The sequence below is a fragment of the Rhynchophorus ferrugineus genome, unplaced genomic scaffold (genome assembly GCF_030347505.1).
Source record: "Rhynchophorus ferrugineus isolate W39M unplaced genomic scaffold, kcgeb_rfMv2 rfM5, whole genome shotgun sequence".
Taxonomy (NCBI): Eukaryota; Metazoa; Arthropoda; class Insecta; order Coleoptera; family Curculionidae; genus Rhynchophorus; species Rhynchophorus ferrugineus.
In genome coordinates, this window is record NW_027472584.1 from 17,438,209 (window position 1) to 17,452,296 (window position 14,088).

General features: G+C 28.7%; 1 protein-coding gene across 2 annotated transcripts in view; it reads right to left on the reverse strand.

Moving 5' to 3' along the window:
* Positions 1-14,088, reverse strand: part of orb2 (cytoplasmic polyadenylation element-binding protein orb2) — a 91,174-nt gene that overhangs the window by 6,209 nt on the left and 70,877 nt on the right. For both annotated transcript variants that reach the window (XR_013005897.1, XM_076404994.1), the window contains exons 3-5: positions 7,574-7,615; positions 3,343-3,519; positions 327-466 (exon numbers count right to left, since the gene is read on the reverse strand). Coding sequence is in view for 1 of the 2 variants with exons in the window: in XM_076404994.1 (XP_076261109.1) it covers positions 327-466; positions 3,343-3,519; positions 7,574-7,615 (359 nt within the window). In the remaining variant the exon portion in view is untranslated. The remainder of the gene's footprint in view (positions 1-326; positions 467-3,342; positions 3,520-7,573; positions 7,616-14,088) is intronic.

A 14,088-nucleotide genomic window follows, 5' to 3' on the forward strand; every position in this document is an offset into this window, starting at 1 on the left:
TTATGAAATATACATTAAATGTATACCAAATCAATTCATAGATAACGGTCATTTCTCAACAAGTGTGAAAACTAAAGAATACAGAGCGATGATCAAAATAATTAATTATTAATAGAATTACAATTTATTTTGTTATTTTGAAATCGTAAATTCGATATACTGTTTGGAATGTTTGTTTTGGACATTAAACATTGAATGTGATATAGTTATTTTATTACATATATTTTAATTGCTACTGTATTCATCACTGTATATATAATAAGTGGAAATTTATGTCAGGACTTTAGAATATCAATAGAAGAGTAATCATGTCAACTAAAACTTACTTGAAATAGTAAAAATGCGTAGCCCTTCGGAGGAAAATATGACTTGCTTTCTGCTTTGTGTGGCCAATCAACAACTAAAGGTCCAAATCTTCGAAAACTTACTGTAATTTCGTCTTCATCAATATCAGGAGGCAATCCACCTATAAAAGAAGAAAATATTTATTCAAAAATGAATTTCGTTCACTAAGTCCCCACTTTGAGATGAATTTACTAATATTTTAATTCACAGCTTAATAAAACACATTAATAAGTTATTAACATTAAAGAATATTTTAAATTGTTCTAAACGTAATACTGGGTCAAGGTTTACATTCAATTTAGATAACTGATATTTTTATAGTATAATTTAGTGGTCGAAAAAATACACATACAACGCACGAATCATAAAGTCTTGTCAAGAAAGTCAAGAAATTGTTGTTTTATAAAGTCAACTTATATGGTAATGTCTTTCTTTAAATGGCTATTTTTCTTCGAAAACGAAAAAATACGGCACAGCTTCGAGAAAAATTATGTAGTGTTTATAGCGATGAATACTGAAACGAACGACTGTGTCTGAATAGGCTAGATATTTGTGAAAAACCACTTAATGACAATTGTACGTAAATACTTTACACGGAATAAGTTATTTTTGCCAACAAACCCGATCTGAATTGACGTTTCAAATAATGAAATTTTAAATGCCCCCTAAAACGACCCAAATTGCGCGTGACGTAATTGTTTTGGTCGCACTGGACGGTTTATATGGGTACAGGTGTAATTTATATATTATTTTAATAATATCGTATATTGATGGTGTCACGGCTCCTAATTTAATTATATATCGCTAAAACACCCAAACAAGTTGTGTGTATATCATTCCAAGACAGAAAAAATATTGCAAGGCGGAAACCAGCCAGTATAGTTTAAATATATGTATCATTCTAGTTTTATTTATTTATTAATTAGTTTTTACTATTTTAAGTACCTATAATTGGGTTTTTAAGTGTAACGTAATATCGATGTAAATAATACTATTGATAACATTTGCGGTTCGGCTTCATTTGTTTTGTTTATTATGAACCAAAGCTAACTAGAGAGAAGGAAATGGGCTTCTAACTAAACTCACTGAACATTCACTACTGGCCATATATTCTTAAGATACAAAGAAAAATATTAATTAAATTCAGACTCTTATTAGTCTTATTAACTATGTAAAATGAATATTATGGTGGCCTTGTCAAATATATTTGTATCTGTATCTTCAAATTGTCATAATATTTTTTTTCAGTAGGGTTGCTATCGAACAATTTTTGATTTGTCTTAGCAAATATACAGCACTTTATTACAATAATACTACTTTCTCGGTTCCCAACTGGAGATTGTGCTATTATTGGATACTCTTTAGAATTATTACCTGCACTTAATAATTATCTTGGCAAGTATTACACCGATGGTATTTTTACATAATGTTCTTCAATATTCCAAAGTTAGTGTGTCTAGAATACTCACTCACTTTAATTGTTTAAAAGTTCTATATAGTATATAGTATTCTTTTTAAAATTAATATTTTAGTTACGGTTATATAGTACAGTCATATCGACGAATCGATTTAGGGCATATTTAGGTTATTTGCCTTGAGAAATCACTGTTCAATTTTTTCATTTATCTCTTCTTTCCGTTGGTTGCACAAAACCATTTTTTTAACTGTGAAATAAAAGATAAATAATCCAAATAAAATCGAAGCGCGCTAAAACGTTGAAATGATAGATCGCGGATATGGTGGTTAGGAAACGGCAAGTGACGTTAATGTTTCGTAGCGCTTTTGATAGATGTTTTTGACTTAAAATGGTGAATTTTGAAATGTTGTGTTTTTATTTTCTGGTAAAATCTCACTAATCCTAGTTTTAATTTTAAAATAAAAGTATTTTTAATAATCTGTATATAGTATATTATTAATATAAATCAATATTTTTGTGATTCTTTATTACAATCATCTAGCCTATTTGTTTGTTAATTTTCGATGCTGAAACGAATTCGAGATATTTTTTAAACGAATGATTACGGGCCATGAAAAGTAGACCACGCATGAAAATAGTGCACCAAATAGATCGTGGTCGAAGTCACGAGGAACTTCACAACCAAACATTAGCTCCAAGGAAATTGAAGTTGAATATTTGATGGGACTAGAGAGGAATTATTCATTCATCATGAGTTGCTTGAATGTGCTGCTGCCAAATTTATTATTAATTCGCCTCTCAAAATTCATTAAAGGGAATAAATAATAATGCGTTTTCCATCTTGTCGTGATGGAAAATTGATGATGGATGCTAGACTACACAAATATCGGCTGAAAAGTTTTGATGCAGTATAGACCAGACCTTGCCCCGTTTGACTATCATTTATTCCATCCGCCTTAAAAAGAGGCTTGTGAAAATCGACTGGTTCACTTTTTTGCCCAGAAATTTCGGATGCCTTACGGTGACGGAATTTGAAATATATTTTAATAAATTCGGGCTGAAACAGATTAGAAAACTAAACCGACTTGGTGCCTTGGTGGCGCAGTGGTAAAGGCAAAAAGACGGTCATCCTGCTGTTGCGATAGTTACGGGTTCGAATCCTGCTGGAGCATGCTAAGCATTAAAATTTGTAAATGTTCTAGTCAAGAGTGTAAAATCCGACAAGGAAAATGATCCCAGGTATGCCAGTAACCAGGCTGGGTAAGACCGGATGTCTTCTTCTAAGTTGGTCACTCGCTAGTCGGTAGGCTTAATGCCGAGAACCGTGATTCGGAGCCCATATTAAACTATAGGCTCAGTCCTATATATATATATATATATATATATATATATATATATATATATATATAAAATTCTCCAACCAATTATTTATGTATTTTTTAAGAGGGAAAAGCCAAAATACCGCTTTGCAAAAAAGCGATTCTAATAATAAAAAGACAAATATTTCATGAAGAAGTCTTTCTCAATCAAATGTGAAATAACATGACAGCTTGTAAAGATATTTTTAAATTAATACTTGCCAACAAACACTTTTCTTGAAAATCGTTCTCCCCCCTCAGAACCTTGTGAATGCGGTGACGACCTAGATGGTGAGCTAAGCGGTTGAGTTCCAAGAGTACCATCAACTAAATGAGCCGGTTCTTCTAAAAGTACAGGCCCAGCCTGATCATCCAAGCCGGAAAAATATGTTGATTTGCCTAGAAATTAAATATAGCATTATCTATAATTTCAAATTCGTCTGTTAACATATGTTAGTCATTTATTGTTTAAAATTAACATTATAATTATTGTTAATAGATGGATTCAATTTTTAAATTTATAATAATAATAAATAATTCAAATAATCATAAATAATAAAATAATTATAATAACATATTAAACAATAAATGATTAACACTTGTTAACTTGTATTTTATTTTGTTGATAACTGTGAAGAAAAGAAAAAAAATATTTAGCGTAATTTATACACTTGCAAACAATCTAGATAATGTAATTATTACATTTCATGTAAAAACTCAATTCAATTACATATTTCAAACTATCCACTAAAATAATTAAAGCCTAATTTATTCTAGAAATATTCAATATAGACAAACCATATTGCTGTTCAGAAATAGGTTAATATTTGATGGTGATGCGACATATTTATATGCGCCATGCGCCCATGCGCAATACATGCCAATTTCGATTGGCATTCTGTACGTTCGATATCGAGATGGTCTCATAAACCTGACATAAATAGCGTTAACTATTTTTGGACGTTTGTGGATTTGTAGATCTTTTCTTCTAAAAATATAATTTCCGACAAACCATTTATAACATAGATACGTTAAATAAAATGACTGGAAACTATTCTTTATAATATACAATTTCAAAATGGATTTTGATCTCTCGAAACAGAAACAGAAATCTAAGTTTTTTGATACTCTTAATTAATCATATTTATTTAGGATAAATATTTATTTTTAATTTTCATTATAAAATTATTAGATATTAGATACTGTAAAATAATTATCTGTTGATATTGGTAATTATGTGTTTTATTGACCCGGAGAAACAAATAACGATAAAAATATCGATGTAAAATATTACATACGGCAACGTTGCTGCACCAAAGGAAGCACCAAGCACGTGCTCAAGAAAGGTCCTTACCCTTAAAAGCACGTGTATAAAATTGGGATTTGGGCTATTCAGGTCATAAATATATTTAGTGCGCATGCGTCCCTAAAATCGACTCGGCACCGACATAAATAAAATTTTTATTATATGTTACAGATCTACAATACGGCATTGAAATTAGGGCACAAAAAGGGATATATACATATACTTTTTTTTATAGAGCCACAGTTTGAAATTTGGGAAAATTATATTAGTTTAAAATATTTTCTTTTAAATTACGTTCCATTCATTATATGTCATCCAACGAGGGTGAAATTCTTTTCTCTTTATAACCTTATCACTCCTGAGCTATTTCAGTCTACGAATTATCTTTGTAAAATTTAACGACAGAAATATTGCCAAATTTAAAAAGTATATAAATAGCAGTTGGAGCATCCAATACATTATTTAATCATTATGTTAATAATGGCGATATAATGCAAAGAATGAATAAATTAACGAAGGTACTGATAATACAATATTAGGTACTTGCATGTAATTTGATCAGCGATATTTATTGATGAATTTTTTAAAATTAATTACATCTTACATTAGATATGTTTAGTGCAATCTTAATTTACAAATTAATTTATTACTACTGTTCTGCTGTACTTGCATTAATAGACAAGCAAGACGAGTATGGGATTGATACACCAGTATGATTTCCCAAATTAAAATACAACTAAACTGCTTAAGCTAAAGTTGATAATACACTTATACACTAAACAAGTTCGTGTGGTTTGGTACACTTCATTCTTCTGATTTCCTGGGTGTTGTCCTGTAGCTGTATTGCTTCCACGTTGATGTGATTTAGAAGCTTATTTCATGATTTAAGGCGAAATTTCGAGGTAATCCTGCAGCTCTTCGTTGGTTACGTAGCGATAAGCATTGGTAATAAATCATAGAACTTTGTTTTAGGTGCGTTGGATTACTGGTTGGTTTAATGCTTTAATGCAAACCCATATTTGCATCCCGTACATTCAAATTGGCTTTATGATTGACTGATAAATCAATCTCTTTGATTTTAGGTCAAGTTGAAAGTATCTTCCGATTACCCAGTACAGTTGCTTGACTTTGAGTCTAATCTGCTCTGCTTTTTGTCTAATATGATGTTTCCAATTTAACCTACCATGGAGATGTATTCCGAAGTATTTAGCTGATTCTGATTGAAGAATCGGGCTTCCGTCAAGTGATATTTTTGTTATTTCATCGTAACGCAAAATTAACATGCACATGCACATTTGGAGCTATTAAGCTGTATTTTCTAATCTCTAGTCCATTTGTAGGCCTTGTTGACCGCTACTTATACTTTTTCTATAGCCTTAGACAGAGATACATCTTTTGCCATGATGACATGTCTCGTTGACAAATGTTCCAAGTACTGTTTCTTTTGTTATTGGTATATCAGCAGTATAGAGCAGATATAGGAGTGGTCCCAAGACACTATTCTGTGGAACTCCAGCCGAAATAGGTTTGAGTGTTGAGAATGCCCCTTCATGTGAGACTACATTTTCTTTCGAAAATATATGAAGTTAACAGCAGCTGAAAGTAGTTCTGCAGTAGCAATTTGCTCATTTTGTAGGTTAATCCCAAATGCCTTTGAGACGTCCAGGAATATTGCAGGGCAGTATTTCTTTTCTTCGAATTTCTTTTCAACAACCACTGTTACTCTGTGCATTTGGTCGATTGTCGAGTGGTGATTTCGAAATCTAAATTGGAAATCTAGTACTTCTATAAATGGTTTAATACGTTTTAACAGCAGTTTTTCAAATAATTTTCATATCGTAGGTAGCGAAATAGGCCTGTAAGATCCAATGTATTCTGTCGGTATGTCAGGTTTTTTAAGCATAATTATTCGAGCAACTTTAGGACATCCCGGAACATGCTTCAGTCTCAAACATTGCATTGAATATGTATGTCAACAGGATTATTGATTTTCGTGGCAGCTCTTTTAACAACCCAGGTGAAATATCATCATTTCCAGGAGCCTTTTTAGGATTGAGATTTTTCTCAATTTCTGTGGCAACTTCCATTCGAGAAATTATATTTACAGCTAATCAGGCTAATAAACATAATTTATATCTATTGTAGAATCTATACCATTCGGTTGGAATACGTTAGCTAAATGTTCTGCGAATAATAGAGCTTTTTCATCGTTGCGTTGAACCATTCATTTTGATCATTTTTAATATGCGATACTCTAATAATTGATCTTTTAAATCTCCAAGTTGCTTTTCATAACGAATAATCTTTGTCTGTTTCCGGGCTTATATATTGTTTTGTCTGTAGCATTTCTGGTTCTGTGCCATACTCTTCTGACTTTTCGTCTTTCTTTTATAATCCTTTAAAATATTATAAGTATAAAATATTATAAGTATAAGTAAAAAATTATAAGTACCACTCAAATACCAAGCTTTATTAAAAATAATTTAAATGCTCTTTATTTTGTTTAAGAAATATATTTAATTTTTTTTAATATCGAAAAATATCGGCTAACAAAAATATCTATATATCGGGCAAAAATATCGATATATTTTTTCAAAAAATATATTCGAATATTGAATCTTTTTATATCTGATATATCGATATTTATTCGGCATCCCTAATTTTCACATTCGTTAACTTATCTTTGAACTATATTGATCACCTTGAATGATGGATTTTGCTTGTACCCATATCAGTTTCAAACGATTATTTAAAAAACTTATGTTTTTCACTAAAAATTCAGCAGATAACTAAACTCCAGGTAGATTCCAGAAATTGTTGAAACTACAAATATTACGGAAACAAATAATAATTGCAACAGATATTAATTAATTAATTAATTAATTAATGCTATTTAATTGATTTGAAAAGTCAAAAAATAATTTCCATATAACATATAAAATTACACAATTTTATTAAAATATGTTTATTCGGATGATTAAATAAGCCAAATATGGAAAGAATTTAATGATATATCTTTCTGGAACTTCAAATTTTATCATATATTTATATTAAATTATTTTATCGTATCTTCATTATTTATACTTATATAAAAAAAACATAAGAAGAAATGTCATAACTAATGATAATTAAGTTTTGTTCACTTACCATGAATTTGCAGAGCTTGGAACGTATTTGTGTTTATAAAACCTACAAAAAAAAGTAGCAATAAAATATCACATATATTTAATATATAAAAAATAATATAAATATATGTCTCATAATATAATAATTTGCTTTTTCGAATAATCAAACATACGTCAACAACTATTATCTTGTATATCATATAGATAATTCTAAATAGAACGTAGGCTAGAACATTGTTAAATAACCACAATGGACTTTATAAACTTAGACTGTTTTACATTTATATGTTCACTAAAGTTATTATTTCACTTAAAAATTTAAATTAATTTACAAAAAAAAATTATAATTTTTTAATAAATGAAATGTTAAAAATACAAAAAATATATGACGATATAAATTCAAATATATAATCGTAATAAACGCAAAAAAAATTAATAATTAATTTAAATAAGTCTGCTTAGTAAATATGAGTTTAAATAAAATAATATTTCTGCCAAATACCACAAATCATGTGCATAAATGTGTAAGGTTGTTCCGTAAGTAGTTAGATATGAAACAAAAGTGAAAAAAGAGTTGAGATTTATTGTTATGAAATTAACTTTTTTCAGCTGCAAAAATTCGAATTCAAGTTGTAAGAAAAAACCATTATCCGGTTATTTTGGTTCAAGATTAAGGTGATAAACACAAGTTACCATAGCTACTACAGTCATCCATAGTAACGAAATGACTAAGTAATATCAATAAAGAGGTATTATAATGTGTTTTCGTTTTATTTTCAGGGTATGCAGCACTCACTGTCTACCTTTTATATAATTAATATGAAATAATTAAATATTTTCAAATAATTGTTAATTATCTGTATTGTTAATTTTCTCATCATATACTATTGATAGATCTTGAATGAAGGAAATTATAACGTTTTCGAAAGAAAAAGGCTAAAATAGTTTTACCTATTTTATATTTAATTATTACTTTCAGTTACATATTACATAAATATAAAATATATTCATAATTGTAATAATTTTGAAAGACAATAAAATATTAAAAAATCATAAATGTCAGAATGTGTATATATTCACTCAATAAAATAAAATATTTAAAAAAATTATATAAGATATTTTCAATAAAAATATTTATATAAAAAAGGAAACCAAATTTAATCTTATTTATAATTTACATCAAAACAAAATAAAGTCTGGAGAAAGTACCACAAACCGAGATTAATTTCTACTTTTATACCGTTAATCGTAAAGCGATAATTTACTTGTTTCTAAATCTACTATTTATTAATTTATTTATAATTTATCAAATTATAAGTCAAACAGAAGTTAGACCTTAAAGAAAAGTTTAAATACCAAACTAATTAACGAAAATATAATAGCATTAATTTCTTCCATGTGCTTTTTTATTATTGGATTTCATTTTGTGTGCTCTGTGGGGGAAGGGTGGTCTCTCGGCTTTGAGATGATTCCATCTTGTAAATATCGATCAACGTTACTTCTAACGGCGCATGCTTAAACTGTGTTACGGTTTTTTCTTGTTCGGGGGAAAAGTGGAACAAGAGAATATTAGATTATCCAAGAAGAGAAGCTGTTTCCAAAAAGTCTTTTTCACTTCATTTTACTTTTCTGTTATATATAAACTAGTGATCGAAATTCGACCACAATGTATTAAATTAATCATGTTTTTCTCATAATAGAGTAAAAGGACTAATGATATTTTACGAAAGCTATACTTATAATAAATGTCTGTATATTAAAACACATTAAAATATATTACATTAATATGCGAATTATTTCAAGAACTAACACTCACTAATATTTTCTAAATTGCATTTAATTAAATCTAATTTACATTAACTTTCAATAATAAATTACTATGCCACTGAACATTATAACAAAGTACTATAAGTAAGATCATTTTCAGAAATGTAACAACTTCAGTGCATAAGTATACATGATCTTTTTTTACTTTTATGTTATAAACATGTTTGTATATTAAAACAGAGAACATATGAATAAAACTTTTTTTAAATTGATATTTGACTTTAGCATATATATTAAAACAATAAGGAAAACAATCAGGTAATTTATTTTTTACATTTTAGAAATGTATGTAAAGGAATGTATTTACAGTTATTAAATTAACTATTAATTTTCCAAAACCTAGGTCTATAAAATAAATAATCAAAATAATCAAATATTGATATAAGATTCAAAAATTCATTCACATATCTTATTACATTAATCATTAAACTCCTTAATTGTTATTGTTGATTAATTGTTATATTGTTAATAATTCATAATTTGTTCTATTTGTCCTATGTGTTCGATCTATGCAAATTATGTAGTTAGTTTTATTTTAACTCCAACATATTTTCATTACTTCATTTATGTATTCATATAGTCCTTATCTTTTATACATATTTCTCACGTAAAATATACATTACAAGAACAAGAAATGCATCAGGCTGATTAAAAAATAATTTATTTACCTACATTTTTAAATAAAACTGCATTGTTATTTGTTTATTTATTTCACTCTTCGATCTCGCCCTTGCAGATAGCTCATCTTCAGTTCGTCTTCTATGACTTTCATTTATCTATTGCTTCCTACTTTGTCTTATGTCCTACGTAGGAGTCCTACTCACCGACAATGAGGAATTAAAATTCTATGAAACTATTTTATAACTGCTAATATTCTACACAATATTCATTTTAATTCGTGATGCACAAATTAACGTATTTATTACCTGCAATATTCAGTTAGTGCTTTGTTAAGAAATGCATTTAGCATTTACTAATGAAACCTGAAATTAATCAGAAGTCAATACAACTAAAATTTGCAGAAAAATCTTAACAACCTTTGGGATTGCCTCTAGTACAATCATACATTATGTCTCCAGAACAATATGAATTAATAACAGTCTTTAAGCAAGAACAATTTTTCTTTTTTCCTCTTTCTTCAGCAAACATCAAATTAACTCAAAAGCTGATCGAAAATCTAAATATCTTGTAAGCAAAGAAAACAGATAATTCTTGTTATTCGCGAATTTTGTTAATCTATGTTGGGACAAAATTTTCACATGTCGGGTTTTTCTTTTACAGTTGTATATACCTTCCGATAAAGCGAGCACAAAGTACATGTAAAATATAACTTTACGTGACCATACTATTATTAATCGTTTTTATCCACATTTATCATAACTCTTTAATAATTCCAACAATACGGGAGTAACTGAAAGAAACACAAAATCTTAAATAACACTGTTTAAAATTTAAATAGCTTCGTTTAATAATGTTTTAACCACTCAGTTTCCGTATTAATATCGTATCAAATGTAAAAAACAAATACTCACTTAATTTTAACGATCTAGTGTTAGTGTCTTTTATTTTATTTTATAAACTTTAAAAAAACCTTTGGCCTCGGCAAGGTTCGATTCTAGTACCTTATTGTCTGCGAGCAAAAAAATTATGACACCAATCTGTCATTAGGGCTAAAGATTCTTCCTCAATATATGCATTAACCGTGCCAAATTTCACGCATTCAAGGCAAAAGCAAAAGCATTAAAAAAGGCAATATTTTCGCCAAGCCGATTAATATATAGATTTTACATTATATAAATATGTATTTTCTTTAATATATTTTATGTTGTTTCTGTTATATAAACGCGTGCGATCATTGATATATTCGTTGCTACGAATAACACGAAAAGTATCGTCTGTACCTTCGTCCTCCAGTTTGCCTTTAATGATGGCAGTGTTTCTATTCAAATTGCCATAATCTACGGATGAGAAACTGAAGTACTGTAGTCCGTTATTAGTGGTCGTTATCCTTGAACTGCAAGTTCCTGCAACTTCTTCAAATCCCAGAAGACTATGTTTTCAGACAGTTCGCATTTGGTGTCCTTACACCCTGAACTGTGATGCTTGTGCCGGAAATGTACGAACTAGGGATGTTTTTCAAAAAAATACTTCGAGTAATTAGTGAACGATTGCCGGTGCAACGTCAACCTGTCTTCTTTTCATAATAATTAATTTGATTCCTTGATATTTTGATTTGAATTGGAAAGGATTTTAAAAACACAAAAACTATTAATTTACTTAAAAAACTATTTTATATAAGGAACGAAGTGTTCACCTTTGGTCACCTGCATCGAAATGTTGGCAAGAATTCGGAAATATTTGAGCATGCGCAATGCGCAAAAGAAAATTTTTCCAAAAGAAATTATGTTATAAATATTATAAGAGCTCAAAACAATTATATTCAATAATTATAAACAAAAATTAATATGATTCAACCGAGCAAAAATGTATTTTTACAGCATAAAGCTAGGCCACATATTTGATAAAGATAATAACAGGTTAGTAAAAAATGTCAAATACTTGGCAAATGGTAATACTTGGCTAAATAATATTTCTGTCATTGTAGAAGTAAGTTTTTGGTGTTAATGAGGGTTTTGCAACCGTTTGTGATGATCCACTCTTCATCATATCTAATTTCTAATTAATTTCTAAAATGGCCCTCAACTTCGCTTCAGTAGCGATTCCCAAACGGATAGTTGGTCCATTAATGTTCCACTTTTAATTGTTGTGGAATCCAATTGTCAAACGTCTTTTGGTATCCAGTCTTATGTAAATGGTTCAAAATAGTTTTATGTTTAGTTCCGCAACCATTACATTTTTACAACAATTGACCGACCACAACGAGGTTCGGTTTTAACATCGAAATTTCCGAAATAAAAACGAGCAGTCTAACGGGTATGATGGATAATTTTGAAAAACTACTGAAATATCAATTATACGGATATACTTTATCTAGAATAAATTTTATTTTTGGAGAATATAATGATTTTGACAGAAAAATTGCTTTCACATTAACTTGACCGTTTATATCAGCGTTGGGAATTATTGACTGAAAATAGTAGAAACAGTCGATAGTCGAAAAACACTCGAACTAGTCGATAATAAAAAGATAGATAATTTCAGTCAAATGTACACTTTGACAGTTTTTCTATTCATGACAGCATATGTACGAATTCCTTTCCGTACTAATTTTGAGAGAGCAGATCAGTTAATTTTAAATAATTCTAAATTAGCAAGTGACAGTGTGAAAAAAGGAATAGAATAATGATCCCAAATATATTTAATCGTATTTTAATATTCGGAAAATAACAATATGAGCTTACTATTTTTTTTAACCAGAAGTGAGACGGAGATGTACATATTTCTTTTCGAACTTTCTTTGGGAAAGAAAAGCAAAGAGATAATTTATTAATAACAGTTTCATTTTGAATGATGTAAAATTATGTTTATATTTTATATACTTGACTTGATTGTAAAGAGGAATGGAGTAATGACGACTAAATATTTGTATCGAATTTTTTCAATCAATCTTTATGAACTATTTTAATAATCGCGCCCTTTTTAAATACAGTAATTTTATTTATCGTTAATAGGGAATATTTTATTTTATTAGAGATATTATTAAATAAATAAAAAAAGGCCCTATAGTTGCTAAGATAACATAAATCCAGTCAAAATTATTTTTCTATTTATCAATCACAATTTTTTTTTACCCTATTAATAAATAATATTGATAATATCGTACTAGTCGCAACTAGGACTAGATGGCAAAGCCATCTACTACTACTACAACAGCATCGTATGTACTAGTCGGAACTAGGATGGAAAACCAGTAGAACTGAAAATATTAACTAAAAGTACACGACTGAAATAGTCGATAGTATAAAGTAGTTAATTACTAAACAGTCGATAGTCGTTTTCAGTCGATAGTTCCCAATACTAGTTGAGTTATAATTATATATAATTATAACATAATATACATCAATGATGTGTGGTTTCTCAGTTTAAATAAATTGTTTCAATGAAGATAAAAGTTAAATATATGTTAGATATATGGCAGAGCCATCTACTACTATAACAGCATTGTATGTACTAGTTGGAACTAGGATGGCAAAGCCAAAACGTTACAAATCAGTTAAATGAAACCAGTAGAACTGAAAATATTAATAAAAGTACACGACTGAAATAGTTGATAGTATAAAGTAGTTAATTACTAAACAGTCGATAGTTCCCAACACTAGTTGAGTTATAATTATATATAATTATAACATAATATACATCAATGATGTGTGGTTTCTCAGTTTAAATAAATTGTTTCAATGAAGATAAAAGTTAAATATATGTTAGATATATGGCAGAGCCATCTACTACTACAACAGCATTGTATGTACTAGTCAGAACTAGGATGGCAAAGCCAAAACGTTACACATCAGTTGAATGAAACCAGTAGAACTGAAAATATTAACTAAAAGTACACGACTGAAATAGTCGATAGTATAAAGTAGTTAATTACTAAACAGTCGATAGTCGTTTTCAGTCGATAGTTCCCAACACTAGTTGAGTTATAATTATATATAATTATAACATAATATACATGAATGATGTGGGGTTTCTCAGTTTAAATAAATTGTTTCAATGAAGATAAAAGTTAGATATATGTGACTAAATCTT